The sequence below is a fragment of the Asparagus officinalis genome, chromosome 3 (assembly GCF_001876935.1).
Source record: "Asparagus officinalis chromosome 3, Aspof.V1, whole genome shotgun sequence".
NCBI lineage: Eukaryota > Viridiplantae > Streptophyta > Magnoliopsida > Asparagales > Asparagaceae > Asparagus > Asparagus officinalis.
Window position 1 is genome coordinate 77,974,833 of NC_033796.1, and position 18,136 is coordinate 77,992,968.

At 36.0% G+C, this 18,136-nt stretch overlaps 1 protein-coding gene and 1 long non-coding RNA gene across 5 annotated transcripts; one reads left to right on the forward strand and one right to left on the reverse strand.

Moving 5' to 3' along the window:
- On the forward strand, positions 7–4,710 carry LOC109834372. Its single transcript, XR_002245548.1, has 2 exons — positions 7–297; positions 4,393–4,710. It is a non-coding gene; the product is annotated as an uncharacterized LOC109834372 (long non-coding RNA).
- LOC109834371 (glucose-6-phosphate 1-dehydrogenase, chloroplastic-like) lies at positions 3,852–14,619 on the reverse strand. 4 transcript variants are annotated; one of them, XM_020402374.1, is made up of 12 exons: positions 14,362–14,616; positions 14,141–14,212; positions 8,581–8,765; positions 8,400–8,494; positions 7,903–8,017; positions 7,262–7,467; positions 7,012–7,161; positions 6,804–6,924; positions 5,936–6,165; positions 5,269–5,469; positions 4,357–4,595; positions 3,852–3,981 (listed from the first exon to the last, which is right to left on the reverse strand). In XM_020402374.1, the coding sequence occupies exons 1-12, from the start codon at positions 14,531–14,533 to the stop codon at positions 3,860–3,862; spliced, it is 1,908 nt and encodes a 635-aa protein (XP_020257963.1). In that variant the 5' UTR covers positions 14,534–14,616; the 3' UTR covers positions 3,852–3,859. The 4 variants fall into 4 exon arrangements, with proteins under 4 accessions (XP_020257963.1, XP_020257966.1, XP_020257964.1 ...); XM_020402377.1 differs by lacking the exon at positions 5,269–5,469 and having other exon boundaries at positions 14,362–14,619; XM_020402375.1 differs by lacking the exon at positions 14,141–14,212 and having other exon boundaries at positions 14,362–14,615.

An 18,136-nucleotide genomic window follows, 5' to 3' on the forward strand; every position in this document is an offset into this window, starting at 1 on the left:
GGTCAAAAAACCTAGGGTCCATTAACTCGTTCACTCTGATCTCATGGACGTCGCCGACCATCTCTGCTCTTGTGGATGTCGCCGACTTTCTCCGGCGTCCACTGAATCCTCCGCTCAGCCATTTCGATGCTCTGATCTCGTGGACATCTCCCACCATCTCCAGCATCCTCCGACTCCTCCCCTCAGCAGTTCCGACCTCATGGACGTCGCTAACCATCTCCACTGTCCCCATCCTAATCTTTGACTCCACTTTCATCTTCTCCACCCAAATCTTCGGCTCTTGCTCTCTTCAACCAGGTTAGGGTTTTGAAATTTACTATCTTTCAATTGCTTGTGATTTCTGTGATTGATTATTACCTAGATTCACTACATGATTGATTTCTTCATTCTTCTGGTTGGTTCCCTATATGTTAGTTTCCTTAAATTTGGACGCATTTGATCTTTAAAGCAGAAATTTTCTAACGAATTTTTTAGAGTCTTGCAATATTTTACTTGATAAGTTTGTTTCTAAACTCGGATCATGAATAGAGTTTAGAGCAGGTTAGGGTTTTGAAGTTTATTATATGTCAATTGCTTTGTACTTCTGTGCTTGATTTAGCTAGATTTACGGCATGATTAATTTCTTGTTTGTTCCACCAGTACCAATTTCTTTATTCTTATTGCCATTGATCAGTTCCCTCTCACCACTTGATTTTTAAAAGCATGTTTTTTTTTCCCTGTAGAAATTTGGGAAAGAAAACCTGCACAAATTTACATGCTAATCTTGTTTCTCAACTTAGCTTGTCTATAGAGTTTAGAATTTTTTGATAAATTGTTATATTGCGCATGTAAATTACGTCTTGTTGGATTTAATTATAATGTTCTGACAATTTTTACCCTCCTGCAATTTGTTGTCTTATTGGAGTTAATTACAATGTTATGACAATTTTGTTCATTAATTGTAGTTAAAGGGGAACCATACGATTTAGTAGTCTATCATCTCGGCAAATCCTCGACCATCTCTCTGCAATTCTCTCTCAGTTCTATTTTTCTTTTTTTCACTATTCAACAAATTTCTTTATTGAATTTTATGAATTAGGGTTTTTTTTGCTATTTAACAAATTTTTTTATTAAACTTTATGGATTAGGGATTTGTTGTTTCAATTGATCTTTGATAGGGGTTGCAAATTCTACATCTTTACTTGACTAGGTAAATTCTACATCTCTAGTATCAATGAATGGCTGTTTTGCTTCATCTTAATTTCATCATACGTACATACCATGCATGGAGATCAGACAAGAAAGTAATTCTAAACGATAATATCTTTCCTAGGTTGCACCGCTATAAATATGAGACACATATACAATATAGTACAGGTATTGTCAGTAAGGAGAATGCTCAAATTTCAGGATCCGTAGATGTTCTGGATTCCATAATGATAAAGTTGTCCATATATGTATAGCGTAGATTTGTAAAACAAACAGTTTAAAAACAAAGCTAAGAATGTTATATAGAAGATCTCCCAGTCACATAGATAAAGAGTTAGCAGAGTAATCATAATTCTTCGCTAAGAAACTAAAGAAATTATATAAATACATCCACAAGCCAAATAGATTTGAGAACATGTCATTTTTTACATTATCATTTAACTTCTTAGTCTCGAGTATATCTCTTACTTGTCCTGTATATGCCTATTATACATTAAGTACCTAAGTAATTATTGAATAGGTCATGCAACATAGCTTCTGGCATAATAGCTATGACAAGTTGGAAGCCTGATATTTGGACCATCTGAAATCCTGAAATCCATGAGAAGTGTCCTTATATGTCTCTATGTCAATTAGAAACTGTTACAAAACAACAAAGAACAAAAGATCCAGCGGCATTATACAAGAAAAGTACTTGAACGGATGTGGGGCTACCTTAAATGGGTAGTTGATGTCAAGGACATAGTTCTCCCCTATAGGAATATCAGTTCGCTTAAATACATAACTCCGCTGTAGTTTATCCAAGTAAAACAAGAAACGTGTAATGAAGATCAGTACACTAGCATATAGAGGGGGGAAAAAAGACAAATGAATGACCACTTAAATCTACTAGGAGTAACTAAGTTAAACTAAGTTATAGACCTTTACAGGCATCATTGCAAAAGCTGAAATGAGCTTCAACAATCTTTCAAATTTGTCCTTTAGTCCTAAAGCCATCTCCTACAGAAGAGATGTAGCTATATAAACTGCAACGTGTACCTTTTACAATTGCAAGTTAGAAAGACAAGTCAGTGTTAACGTATTTTATGTGATTGTCACTAGCAGAATTCAATCAAATTTGCTTGCGGAGTTGCCCGGGAAGCAGTTGCAGGATCCTGAGATTCTGTGACTTTTCATCTCCACCTCCACTAATCTGTTGCTTGGAAAGATTGAACTGTCTGGTATGACATGAACGCATCTTTGCATATTCTTTACAATCACACGACAGCTGTCATGTGCACCGCCCAATTTGACCTTAACTCATGGAGATTTCCCACCTTGTCAACAAGCTAGCATTCAAACTTCTACATTGCTAAATGTATAGTATCTAAATCATTTTCAAATAGTTTAAGCAACCGTAGAAAATGCACAGCACTACAACGTGCAAAAGCTTTTGATTATTATCGTGGCATTACACCATCACGATATAGTAGCATGTGATAGCACCAATTGGAGAATAGTCTGGACTTTTGAGTTCATTTATACGGTTATAAATTATTCAAAATAAAAAGTAAAAACATAAACCACAAGTAACAAAAGCATCAATGAAGTACATGTTTGATACACAGCTCTAATAGTATTTTGAATGTTAGCGTTGTCTTAATTTCATCATACGTACATACGACACATGGATTTGGACACTTCTTAACTAATCTTGATATGATTTCTTATTTTCAAATAAAAGATGAGAGCAGACAAGAAAGTAAATTTTTATGTGAGCTGAACTAACATGGTGCTCTACAGAGGGAAATGTGGTCCATTAACCATCAAAAGGAGAAAAAAAATGGGAGACCACATGCATAAGTGCTTGATATGAGACATTATTTAAAAAAATTCCCAGTCATATCAATGAATGGTTGTTCTCTCTTTGCAACACACCGCCCACCCCCAAGCTTTATAAATATCATTTGACCACTAACCTTTGGAGCTTGTCTCAAAACTTTCTGAAAATTTGCAATTTTTGTAGCATACCCCTCTATGTATCTGCAACTTAATACGTTGAATCTGGTCAATGTGTATGTGGCATTGTTTAGCTATATATGAGGTCCTTGTGGATATGTCACTAGCTGGATCCAAAATTATGTTGTGCACATCATCCTATATATTAGTGTTTTTTTGGTAAATGAAAAAAAAATTATTCATCCACCAATATGAAAATTTTGTATGTACATCAAGAATCTCATCACATTTTGAGATATCCAAAACCTGAAACTAAAGCTCAAAAAGAAAAAACTCATATACACAGAGCTTTACAAGGAGAGTAACCAATCTCTCTTCTCAACTGGAATTTGAGTGTTTAAATTTGTAATCAAAATATCCATCTTTATATCTTTAACCAAACACTCCATGCTTCTATATTTGTTTTGAAAAATCCTGGCGTTCCTTTCACTCTATATCCTGTAAATTGTAGCAGCTAAAGCCATGCGCTTGCTTAAATCCTCTGCCCCTCAGCTTTGTACAAAACCAATCCAATAGAAGTCCCCACTCACATGACTTCCAAGTGAATTGAAGCCAATTCATAATGCAATTCCACACCTCATTTGAAAACTTGCATTCAAAAAACAGATAGTTTTGACTTTCCAAACCTCCACCAGCACATAAACTGCAAACATTTGTATTAATGACTCCCCTCCTATATATTAGTGTTTAGTAAGTTTCTTTGCTTGTACCCATCATAGCACCTCCTTCCAAAAGCAACTGAATTCAATCTGGTGTATTTAGGAAGTGTGAATATCCAGTATTGATGTTTCCCATCTACAGTAAATTCAATTATATATTAGTAGCTTCTTAGTTGTTTCTCTTTTTAAGAAAAAAAATATTAAAGTGTCATTGAATAAAACCTAAAATTAAGGAATATTCATTTTTCAAAATCTAAAACTAATCGTTATTGTATTTATGTTAGTCTTAGAACAATAGTTATGCATTAAAGAGGCCAGCACTATCCACTACTCAGAGTTCAGGTAGAAGTAGATAGGATATTGGAGATTAAGAAAAGTAATACATCATATATCTTTGAACGCATTTTAATTAGATGTACACACTATGTAACTTTTAGACTTCAAAAAATATATTTAGTGTACATTTGAAGGATAAAGGAGATCACAAATGAAGTAGCCTATGAGTCTTCACCATTGAGATCTCCCCATCGAACGTTGTATTTTGCAGCGAGATAGTGTTCTCCAACCGGTCCAGTGCTTCCATATGGATAAAGCTCTGGCACAATCTTTTTGTCTTCCAGTTCCTTTAGCACCGGCGTGAAGAGGGCCCAAGCTGCATCAAGCTCATCGCTTCTGATGAAAAGTCGGTGCTCTCCTTCAATTGCATCTAAGAGAAGCCTCTCATATGCATCTGGTATCTCTGCTGGATATCTACAAAGAACACACATTGAGTAAACCTTTTATTTATTTGTTGATTTTAAGCGTGCACATCAACTTATCATGTATGTATTTGAGAAATATATTTGCATGAAAGATTTTCTTACAATATTCGAGAATAGAGTATAATTACATAAAATTCTTCTATGCACAATGTTGCTTTTGTGCTTACAATTGCATTTGCACACTGGTAAATTAGGCAAGTAACTGTGGCCTTACAATCTGAAAGTGACATGTAACGAGTAGAACTTTCACCTCTATATTTCTTGAGTTTTCTATGACTTGTTACAAACTTTTGTATCCATTTGATTTGTTTTAGCTTCTATTAGATTAAAATATGCATGGTTTCGACAGCTTCGTCTTGTAAACTAATACCAGATCAAACACCAATATATGTCCAAGTAACTAGCCTAGCTATGATTTGAATCCCTTAGGAAATTTAAATTGTTTAGAAGATAACATATAATTGGATGTATGGTTATTTAAACTGTACATGCATTTAAATAATTGTGCCCCATTAGTTTTTGTTTTGTGCGCATTTACCAGATTAAAGCATCCTCTTGGCCTCAGGCTAACTACACTTGTTAGCTATATTTGAATCAACAAAAAAATGAAACCATGTGGATATAGCCATAAGCTGATATAAAATTTCACAGTAGCCTCTTACTTTGATGAATAAAGGAGATTCAGATTGCTGCGGTCTAATCTCATGCTGAGCCCTGGGATCTTATTATTTATCTTCAAATATATTGCTTCACCAGGTTGCACACGGATCACGAGCTCATTAGTAGCTCTATCCAAATCACTCCCAAATTTGGATTTGTACAAGTTACCAGGTACATGCCTGAACTGAACTCTAATCTCTGCTCTGTGTTTTCAGAAAGAATTGCAACTTCTTGGTAGGTCTAGGCAAGACTATAACTCAAAATGTAAATGATTAAAAGAAATGTCAAATACACAAAACCCTGTTGAACCTTGGGGAATTTCACACATAACCCCCTTAACCCCTTGAACTTTGGGATGTCTCACGAAACCCTCCTAACTTCAAATATTTCTCATCGGACTCCGTAACTATAACGAACAAATAACTGAAATGTCCTTGAGAGTAAAAACTACAGATTCCGTCCTTTGTCATTGACAGGCAATGCACCCCTCCCTCCAGTTGAGGTTTTATTTTTCTCAAGGAAATTTTAGTCATTTGCCAACTATAGGTAAGGGGTGTTGTGAGAAAAGTTTAAAGTTCAGGTGGGTTATGTGAGGTAAAAAAAAAAGGTGCATAAACTCCAAAGTTAAAGGGGTTTTGGGAAATTAATCCTTAAAAGAAGCAATCTTACCGCTTGGTATGCAATGCCTTTCCAGCTTTCATGAGAAAAGGTACACCATCCCATCTAGCATTGTCAATGAAAAGAGCCGCAGCTGCAAATGTTGGAGTAAGACTGTTTTTTGGTACTGTAGGGTCATCCGTGTATGAAGGGTAAGATATTCCACCCTTTTTATGGCCCTTATATTGTCCCACAACAACATCCTCAAGCTGCAAAGTCCTTATTGATCGTAAGACTTTAACCTGAACAGACACCAGGAAAGCTCATCAACAATATGTGCAATGATGAGCGTGAGTAGGATTGCAACTCTATTGCAACTCTAGCATGCTTCTGTTAGCTCTTAACCTCAAAGGACCATCAAAACTGACAACTAGATTATTATTTTATTTTTTTGGGATATCTGTTTTAAAATTTATAGGGTTTTGTAAGTTATGTATTAATTGATTATAAATTTTCCTATATCAAGTGATTAGTTTTGTGGTGGCAAAGCAAGTTACATTGGAAATGTAAATGATGTTCAATGGTTGAGATAATTTTCTACCTGTATAAAATATAAGGTTAATTGCAGACAGACCCCCCCACTGTTCAAGTGTTGCAGATAAACCCCAACAGATTTTTTTAACGTCAAGAGGTCTATTCGTCACAAAACAATGTTCTCTTTCTCTGTGGTAAAAGAGTAAAAAACATTTAACTCAGGGGTTTATCTACAACAATAGAACTACAGCGTTCTATCAGCAATTAGGTAACAGTACAAAGGTCTATCCACAATTAACTTGTGTTGTATCGTGGATGCTCAATGCATACCCCATTAGTAGGTACATGGATTGTAGAGGCTACTGATGGCTACAAGACTTTATCATAAAAGTTACTTCTTTCAAACCTTTTCATTCCTAATGTCTTCAGCATCTAAACTGACAGGTGTCTCCATCGCGAATAAAGCTAAGATTTGGAGGAGATGGTTCTGCATGATGTCCCTGATTATCCCATAGCTATCAAAGTAACTGCAGATGAAAAAAGGGGCAATGAGCAAAATTATTCTGATGACATAGCTAGGTTACTCAGGAAAGACAGGCATTCATATGACAAACCCGCCCCGGCCCTCTGTTCCAAAATCTTCAGAGAATATAAGTTGAACATTTCTGATGTATTGCCGAGACCATAACGGCTCGAATACCAGGTTGGAAAACCGAAGAACTGATAGATTCTCCACGAGCTCTTTCCCCAAGTAATGATCGATTCTACATCAGTCAAATGACGGATCCTTAGTTTCTAGTGAACAAAATCTCATACTATTCATGTAACATAAATTTGCAGCCGAGAATTTGTTGAATGAAGTACCTGAATATTTGATCCTCAGTTAAGTACTGTTTCAGAGACTTTGTGAGCTTTGCAGATGATTCAGAGTCGCGACCAAATGGCTTTTCAACGATGACTCTGGTCCATCCCATAGGAGAAGTAGCAGAGCGGCTAGCACATCTCACTACATCAATGAATATATTTGGAGGAATTGAGAGGTAAAATAACCTATTTGGTGATCTCCCTGCCTGAAAATAGTTCCATGTCAAAATAAATAAAGCTTTTGTAAGCAGCACTTTATGGGAACTTACAGCTTCAGTGCGAATAATATTCCGTTCTATTTTCATAATTTTGGTGCTCTTGGCTTCTGAAGCCTGAAGGATTCATTTTTCAGGGTAAAAGCCACACGATTTCTTGCCATGAGATTTTAGAAAAACTGCCATTCACAAAATTATACTCATGTAGTTTTTCTGTGTGATTAGCTTTTGGATATTCATAGAGATGCTTCTAGCCTACAAATTGCTTCTAGCTTGATATAGAAAAAGAAAAGCTTTAACACAAGACCAATGTTTTCGCGAGGACAACCACTATGTTATGAACCTCTGACCACAAATTTGAGAAAGACAAACAAGTGGATGTTTTATACCGATTATAAAATATGAATAAAATGATGGGTTACTCAACTCTTTTTCCCTAAGCTTTTTATTTAATTCTGAAAAATCATTTTCTGAGCCATATTGTCCTTCATGGTAGAAGCATCTCTGCAAAAAATGTTCCATCTTGTCGCCACAATTTTCCCTGTATAATAATTGAAATAATCACATTATCAGGAGTACCACTGTGAACAAGAATGAAAATAAACATACGAAAGAATAAAGCAAATGAGTTCATCAAAATTAAATTCAGACCAGCATTTTAGACTACATATTCACCAAAGTTTGCCATACTTCTATTACCGTAAAACTGTACTTCTCCAAAGAAACTGTGAAAGAAGAAGACGTAGGGATAGGGATCCAGAGAACAAACAAGTAAGGATAAAAATGATTTCATGAATAGGTGGAAATGAAAAGGTCATAGGTTTTCATTTTGTATATACGTGTAATACCAAGAATAATGAAATTAAAAGAGCTTTAAGCGCAGCACCATAACATGCTGTGATACGATTTACAATATACCATACCTCTTATCAATTCTGCAAGTCAAGGTTTGGCTTATCATGATTCTAAGCTCCTCATCGGTTAATTTACTACGAGCATATCCAAAAATTGTGAAATGCTGCATAAGAGAATATAAACCAGGACTATTGAGATCATAGTCGAAGAAAACATGAAATTCTCACCAGATGGATGCTTAAAAAAGACCTGAGGAAGGAAATCTTCATAAAAGAGAGCAAAAAGAGCTGGGAATATTTTCTTCTTGGCAAGATCACCAGAAGCTCCAACCACTGTAATACTAACTGTAGTTTCATTTTGATTTTGTTCTGATCTAGACAGCTGCACAGACTGGGTTTTATTTAGCGTGTCAACAGTTTGTTCTGCTGCTGAGCCTACAAAAAAGGCAATTTTCCATATGATGCGAGCGGAAAAAACGCAGTACAGTGGCTGAAAAGTATATAGAATGGCTCAAAAATGAAATTGAACCACTAATTAAAAGAAACAGCAATGAAACTAAAGAAGGAGAATACCCGGTTCCTTTTTGACTCAGAAGAAAGTACATTATCTTGATAGATTGAATACATACATAATGAACTTTAGGCGCTCAGTTCATTGATTTGGAGAAATTAATATAGACAATATTTGGTTCTGGTCCAACTTTTAGACCAGCACGGAAAAATAGTGAGCATAAAAAATTGTTCTATTTTTCTTGGTTCACAACATAGTTGCGCAATTCCCTAGACACCCGCCCACCAATCGAACTGTCCTACAGTTCCTGCGAACCAATTCCCAGTATGTTTGTGAACTGGTCCCTTTTAAGTGCACATGTAGAAGATGCAATGCAATTTGCGTAATCGATTAAAGGGAGGTGCACAATAGAATATACGAGTCAATGACTTTATTGTAACTAAATATTTATTAAAACTTGAAATGAATCCTTGATCCCAACACGAACTGTGTGAAAGGAAAAAACAGAACAAAAGATGAACTCCATAAAAAAGAAGCATTTAAGTATTTTGTATGAAAAAAATATTGAAATGCATAATTAATTTTCTAGTTTCTAGTTTTCTACTATATGCTTTCGAAAATAGTAAGCACACCCAAAAAATTTTTACAATGCCCCACACACAGAACTTACCTACCAAAGCAAGTTAATTAACCCTCATTGAATCTTAATTTTGTATGAGGCGAATTGTGTATCTGAATTCGTACCATGACCGGCTTCATATCACGTACTGTGTTATGGTTCACAATCAACAATGAACTCACATATTGGCCTACTCTTTTCCATCTCCTCAACTTAACTTGAGATCGCTTCCTCATTTTGTTCATTTCTGGCATATGCTAGACATATCCAACCAAATTTAAAAGTACTTGCTTGGTTTGTTCTCTTTTAGTGATACTCCTCATCTCCTATCTTAATGTCAAAGATAACCAGTTTTGTGGGCAAATTTTCTTTTAGTACAAAAGTAACAACAAAGTCACCTCTTGGCCTCCCTTTTCTATCTTGTCAAACATATAATCTTCGAAAGCACTCCCTTGATTTTTGAGATGTCTTCCTTATTTTCTCTATCTCTGGCATTGGTTAAACATATAATCTTAGAAAGCACTCCCATGATTTGTCATATTTAAGTGACACTTATTGCCTCCCATCTTCAGGTCAAAATATAACCCAGTTACAAAGTTCAAATTTCAGTCCGTTAGCCTCATGATCCCTTCCACATAGTATCCTGATGTGCGTTTCACAGGGCATCAACTCCTATTTTATATGAATTTGGTTTATCATGTTTTGCAAGAGTTTTGAAGGCAGCTAATACAGAACCATGGAAGTAAATTTTCAACTTTGCAGCTAATGTTGTGTTAATTTTTCTGCAATAAGCAGATCATAATCCCTGAGCTTGTTACACTATCAGCTTCTTTCTTCCTCTGCATTTCATTCATATTATGGAGCTGCATAATATTTAAAAGTTTGTAGTCCACTGGGCCTTTTCGCAAGTACCCTTTCATCTTGTCCATGGTCATCAACTGACAATGTAAATAAGAAGTGTAAAGTTGCCCCTAATGGTTCAATGAGCAGAGTGTTGGTTTGCCGCACATTCGCAAACCAAGTAGAGTTCAGCGAAATTACTAAAGCTATGCAGAAAGCTCGTTATACCGATATCTTTTCACGATTAAGTACATGCAGACTGATGATACAATTTACTTAAGACAAGGGACCTCTTATTATACAAACACAATCAGTCTCTACCACTGCATTCCCCTGATATCGCATCTTATTTGCAACCTTTCCATGTCAGTTACCAACTCGTAACATAACTCTGGTATAACTAATCTTTTTATTTGTTTTTCAATTGCCCCCAAATAAGAAATTTACCTATTAAAAAATACATTAGAATTTTCACAAGTGTCATTCATCAACTACTAGACCAAGATTTTTTCCCCCAGTGGTATGACATTTTAAATTAAAATGTGGATGATAAGCATCCCCTTTCAATAATACGCTCATAATGGAACAATAACATTCGGAAAAAAATCCTCCAAAGAAATCATAATAACCATCTATTAAATGCTGCTTATCCAACGGTGTGTATTGACATAACAACCAACAATCTCTGCTTTCTGCCAATGCGTTACCTCATCATGAAAATCAACTTTTTGTGGGTAAATTTGGCAAGATGCCCAGGAACTTAATTAATTAGACGAAAAATTTACAAAATATACATTAATGGAGAGAGAGAGAGAGAGAGTAAAGGAGGGAGAAAAGATCAGGGTAATTAGAAGGAACAAAATAGAGTAATCACCATATCATTGGACTCCAGGCTATTGTCGCGAAAAGGATTATGTGGAGAAACTTCTCTTGGCAAGGTTATTAATGGTAGCCAATATACAATACATGCAAGCTACATGAAGCTCTTCAGTTGGAGAGAAGCGGGTGCAGACTGTAGATGACACAGAGATTAACGCTGTTGCTGAGGGAGTGATAAAGAGAGGTGTCATATAACTGTGAATCCACATTTCATGTTATGCTTCTATCTTCTAACATCTAGACTTTCCGTCCAATTATGTGAATTCAAGACATCGAAGAATTATTAAACATTCTATGGCAAATAAGGTGGTGCTCATCACCAAAATTTTAGAGTCCAAACAAGATGGTTATCAAGTATTATCATTTGAGAGATGATGAGGTCACTTGGGCTTTGCACAATCAAGAGTCTAGGTAAAAGGATGCAAGATCACTATCACCAATCCAACAGCCAAAATCTACGAGTGTCACTGAATCCTACACTCACTTTGATGATGGAGAAGAAAGTCTTACTAGCTTGGAGAACACTCCTCTAAATGGAGACACACATTTAGAGATGAAGCGCGACACGTCCCAAATAGCCTTCTATAGTAGCCGTTTTGCACAGCTTTTGTCTATGGGTCAATAAAAAGTCTTCAGATGTTTAGGTTTCCCAAGTTAACAACGGCAAGACCTCTTACTCTCATGTATCAATAAATCACAAGATTAAGTTTCTCAATAAAAGGTCCCCACATGTTTAAGTTTCTTAATAGAAAATCTCCACTTGTTTAATTTCCTTCAAGCTTAGTAAAACATGTGCTGCACAAGTTGAGGATGCTCTTGTTAGACTCTAATGCAAATTACACTCTCATTCTCATGTCCTGAGAAAGATTATATATTGTGAGCTTGAAGCTTATCCTACATGGTTCCCAAGAAATTTCTGGTCCCAAAATCAACTTCCACAAATCTTGCATCTATAGCGTCTTCAATATACATGTTTTGGGTGAGCAAGCAGCCCAATTTGTTCAATGATACCTAGGTACACTTCCATTCACTAATTTGAAATTCTGACCAAGACTACAACCCTCTCTCACTCTGATTGGCAAACTCTTATTGATCAGATTGGTAGAAGGTCAACAACTTCGAAAGGATCATCTCTGTCACTAGAGGAGTTTGATTGATTCTTGTTAGGAGAAATTTTCAAAACAAACCCATTTATAACTTTATTCACCAAAATCAACCCATTTCAGACATATTCACAAAAGTCAACCCAATTTTAACTAAGTCAAAAGCTTTCTTTCTAATTAATCAGGGTTACCAATCCTGTCTAATTAGTAACATGGTTAATTAACCTTCTAAATAGTCAGGGTTGGCAACTGTGACTATTTTGAACTGTAATTTCAACCCCCACTACTAACCTGTGTAATTAAACTAGCATCTAATTAGTTGGGGTTGGCAACCCCAACTAATTAAAAAGAAGCGTTTTTTTTAAATCGACCCAATTTCAGCCTGCGCCGCTGATGTGGCCGAAACTGGATCGATTTTTGTAAATAAATTTGAAATGAGTTGATTTTGGGGAATAAAACTGTAAATGAGTCTATTTTGAAAATTTCTCCATTCTTGTTGATCTTGTCCTATCTGCTGTCACCTTTCAAATTCGATGATAAAATACATTGATCACATTGTAGAGCATTTTTTTTTCTCATAAACTGGAAGAAGATTCGTAGAATTAAAGAAGATTTGTAGAATTAAAGAAGATTTGTAGAATTAAAGAAGTGGGAAATATAGAAATCCTTCTTGAAACACTTACAATATCACACTCCTCTAGATATGGTGGAGAACTTTTGTTGATTGTGATGCTGCATAGGCCAAACTTTTGCAGTACACTTACTATAGATATTAGGGACATGTCAGGCTCCCTCTCTGGTCAGGTATTTCCATTTTGAAGGAGTATCATCAAAACGAGTAAGGTGATCCTTTTCAACATCAAGGAGAATATAGGAGTTGGCGATATTACTAGATTTTGCTTAAATAGGATTGGGGATTGTGATATTGTTCCCAAACAGAAGCACTAGATAACCACTTTATTTGGGGTCCAAACTTTAGACAATGGCTACAGCCTTTAGTTTCTTTCAGATTTACAACAACTTCTCAACTTCTTAAATTCACACAACTGGACTGAAGGGCCGGATGTTGGGATTTAGAAACTTAATACAAAGAGTGTTTTAATGGTTAAATCACTTTATGCTTCACTAACAACAATTTTTACATCCTTCCTTCTCTCCATTAATTATGGTCTGCACCAGCTCAAGAGAAAAATTCTCATGTGGCTAGAATTATATGGGAGATTGCTATAACAACAAGAAAAAAGCCTTCACCCCAAATGTTTGGGGTCGGTTACATGGACCCTATTCTTTACGTCAGACCCATTTTTGGCCATCTCCTTTTAGTTAGCCTTTATTATAACCTTCTTGATTGCTTCTAACCAAGTTCTTTTTAGTCTTTATCTAGATCTCCTTTCCCCATTAACTATAATACTTTTTTCCTAAGTAGTGCCCTAAGAGGCATCCGGCAGTGTTGTGCTTTATTTTATGGCCAGGTACTTCAAACCTCAAGCTGGATAAATGATCAGAAGGGGTTACATTAGGTAGTTGACATTTAGTGTAAGACAGTGTTGGATCTACATGATATGAAACATATGGTACGTAGAATGCTCAACATTTATAATCTTCGTTGGTCGAGTATGTAATCATCTTCCTTTCGGCATGCACACCTTACACCGGATCAGATGTTCCACTCAGAGCAATGCGACACCTTAATTCAACGATCGATCGCCATTAGTCCTTTGGCCTTCTAATTCTCCTTCCACTCCCCCTTCCTCTTCGTGAATATTTTCGCACTATTTCCTCTGGTTAATAAATTCCCCAGGCATCTTGAGCCGGTTACTCAAAACTAGCCAAAAATAAAAAATAAAAAAAAGTTTACCTCTGAAGCAGCAACCAGGTAGCAGGCCGATGAGCACGGACATTACAGCTCGCCGGAGGAAGAAGGACGTGTCTCCGTAGTTTTGAGAGACGGTTTAAACAAATTAAAAAAAAACGCGGAAAAGAAATTAAACAAGCCCAATAAGCCAGATACAAGTAGCACAAGAAAACAATATACAACTAGCTCTGTTAGGGTCTAAAAAAGGAGGAGGAGAAACTCACAATCGTTTGAGGAGGCAGCAAAGAGAGGGTACCCATTTGAGGATTTCATCAGAGAACCTCTCCTTGGATGAATCAAGGAGAATACCTTCAGTCCTTTTGGTTGGGTCTCCTTGGGTTTGAGAGAGGGATTAAGAAACGGCGTTGAGCAGCCACTGGAGAAAGAAAACGCCATTTTCTCTCCCCGAAGGATTTTTGGACGGAGAGAGAGAGAGAGAGAGAGAGGTCGCACACGTACAAAGGCAACCTCCAGTCTCATCGTGATAAAAAAAAGCCACACTTTTATGTGTGGCTTCTCTATTTTTGGGGAACGTGGGAGATTTGATTAGGACTAAATGGCGCATAAATAGCCTATTGCTTCATCACTTTTACAGGTACGATAAGTTGTAAAATTATAAAAATTAACATCCTAAGTTATGAAACAAAAGCAATTTAATATCCTAAGCTGTAAAAACATTGGCACGTTAATACATTTTGTGATGAGCGCATAACATTTTTATAATTGTATTGACCCATTTATTATCATATTTACCACTATACTATCCTCTATCTCTTTATTAAATTTCTATTGACAGATACTTTTATCATAATGGATTTTTTAACAGTGTTTACCATATTCTGACGGTAAACAACTAAAGGTATTTATGTACTATTTTTTACAACTTAGAATATTTTAGTGTAAAGATAGTGAAACAATAAGGGTTTTAAGTGCCTTTCAGCTTTTACTTAGGGGTTGTTTGGTTCGTTTCCTTGATATAGAGAAATGCAATTCCATGTAAAGAAACACAAGTTTTGAGTTTTTCAAACTTTTCCAAGAAATAGATTGTTTTGCTTTGGTTCGCACATAAAAAATGGTGGGAAACCAATTTATTTATTTTTCTTGTGTTTGGTTCGCATAGAAAAAAAAGGAAAACTTTTGTAAACAAAGCAGAGAAGGAAAAAAATCTGACGTGACAGAGTTTTCATCAATTTCACTTGGTTAGGGAAGAAAATCGGAGAAGGAAAAAAATCTTAGTTGGCGGCGATTTCAGCAGAGTTTTCCATCTTCCATTCGAGCGAACCAAAGCGGCACAAAGAAATGGACGGAAACAAAAAAACTGACGTGGAGGGCTAAAAATCTGACGTGGAGGGGTTTTCTGAGTTTTCCACCCCTTATAATAGCGAACCAAACAGCCCATTAATGTCTATTCAATTATGTGAATGAAACGGATCAATACAAGCGACCCAATTTCTCTTGATAGATTGTTTCCCTTGTGAAATTGAGCTTTTTGAATTTTACTCATTCATACACCCGTTCAAATAACTAAGGAGGGATTATTGGTTATGAATTTTTTGTTTGTTTGGACTAGGACTTTATGATGATATTCGTTAAGGATTAGGATTTGGATTTCAACTTTACGATGTTATTGCTTGTTTAGGATTCTAATTAGGACTACGGTTTCAAAATCCAGATTCCAATCCAACTCTATATACTCAAGTGAAACAATTCTAAGTAAAAGTTCATGTTAAAATTGGAGGATTGTGATCTTCCTCCTAGGATTTTCTCTCTCCCCTTCATTTAATGAGTCTAGATTTAAATAAACACTACTGATTAACATTTACAAGACATTTCAAGCTAATATTAAATATTAATATTATATAGTTATTTAATTAAATATTAAACATATTAAGTCATAAAATGCATAAAATGAAACATATTTAATAATTAATATTATTTAATCATTTAATACTTTTAATATAATATAATTTGTTTCAAATATCAAAAATATTTATTATTTATCACATAGTAAAAGTATCAATATATTTAAATATTTAATAGTATGTATGTATGTATGCATGCATGCATGCATGTATGTATGTATCTATCTATAAGCTTGAACCACTAAAAACCAATCCTCTCACGTTCTCCTCTCTCTCTCTCTCCTCCATTTCCCAAAAGCTTGAACCAGCCCTCTCTCTCTTCCTCTCTCTCACCATCAAACAACCCAGATCCGAGCTCCTCCACCCCGTGCCACCTCGCCATCATCCACCTCCGACGACGCCAACGCCGAACCCGTAGATCCGTTCCGTCAACCCTCCAAGGTTCGCTCAACTCTCTCTCTGTCTTCAACATCTTGTAAAAGGTGAAATAGTTCACCTTTTAGTCTGAAAAGTTTTTTTGTTTTTTGAAGAAACCAGTTGAAAACGAAGACACGCATAAGTGAATCTAGATTCACTGCAGTGAATCTCGATTCACAGCAGTGAATCTAGATTCAGTATGTGAGTTGTTTGTTTTTTACCATAAAAAGCGTAATTTTTTGCTGTAAAAGGTGAAATCTTTTCATGGTTTAAAATTTTATAGCTTGTTTTTTACCATAAGTTTCTTATTCTTCAATATAATCCAGATTCACTGGAGTGAATCCAGATTCACTGGAGTGAATCCAGATTCACTGGAGTGAATCCAGATTCACTGGAGTGAATCCAGATTCACTGGAGTGAATCCAGATTCACTGGAGTGAATCCAGATTCACTGGAGTGAATCCAGATTCACTGGAGTGAATCCAGATTCACTGGAGTGAATCCAGATTCACTGGAGTGAATCCAGATTCACTGGAGTGAATCCAGATTCACTGGAGTGAATCCAGATTCACTCCAGCGAAAGCTTGGATGGTTAGGATGGTTTTTAATGAATTGTTGAAGAAATAAATGCATGTGCTATAATTTTGAAGAAATAAACGCATGAGTGAATCTAGATTCACTGCAGTGAATCCAGATTCAGTTATGTGAGGTGTTTGTTTTTTACCATAAAAATCGTAACTTTTTGCTGTAAAATATGAAATCTTATCATGGTTTAAAATTTTATAGCTTGTTTTTTACTATAAGTTTCTTATTCCTTTTTGTTTTTTATTTTTGCAGATTTGCTATTGTTTGATAACGAGTTCAGTCCACTGAATCTGGATTCAATTCAGTGAATCTGGATTCACTCCAATGAATCGAGCTTCAATATAATCCAGATTCAATGGAGTGAATCCAGATTCACTCCAGCGAAAGCTTGGATGGGAGGAGCTCGGATCTGGGTTGTTTGAAGGTGGCGAAGGAGATGGAGAGGAGGTTGACGGCGTCGGGTCTGAGGGAGCGTCTTCGGTTCGTCAGAGCGGCTTCGGTTCGTCGGAGGGAGCTCAGGGGCAGTGGAGTTGGAGGAGCTCGGTGAGGAGTTAGTGGTGTTTGTGGTGGTGAGAGAGAGGAAGAGAGAGGGGGCTGGTTCAAGCTTTTGGGAAATGGAGGAGAGAGAGAGGAGAACGTGAGAGGAAAGAGCTGCTGTGATTTTGGAGAGAGAGAGAGAGTTGCATGGGGAAATGGAGAACTATGTAATTAATTGTTCCAATTTTACCCTTTTCACATTAATGATGTGTATTAAATTTGTCTATATTTACAATTCTGCCATCGAAATGTAGGCCATTGGATTAGATAGATTGGAGGGTTAGGATTGGTTTTTAGTTCTCTAGGTTTTTATTAGAACCTCCCTATTCCAATTTTACCATTTTCACATTGTTTTTTACAGCTGATGTGTATTAAATTTGTCTATATTTACAATTCTGCCATCGAAATGTAGGCCATTGGATTAGATAGATTGGAGGGTTAGGATTGGTTTTTAGTTCTCTAGGTTTTTATTAGAACCTCTCCCTATATATATATTTGTCTATATTTATAATTCTGCCATCGAAATGTAGGCCATTGGATTAGATAGATTGGAGGGTTAGGATTGGTTTTTAGTTCTCTAGGTTTTTATTAGAACCTC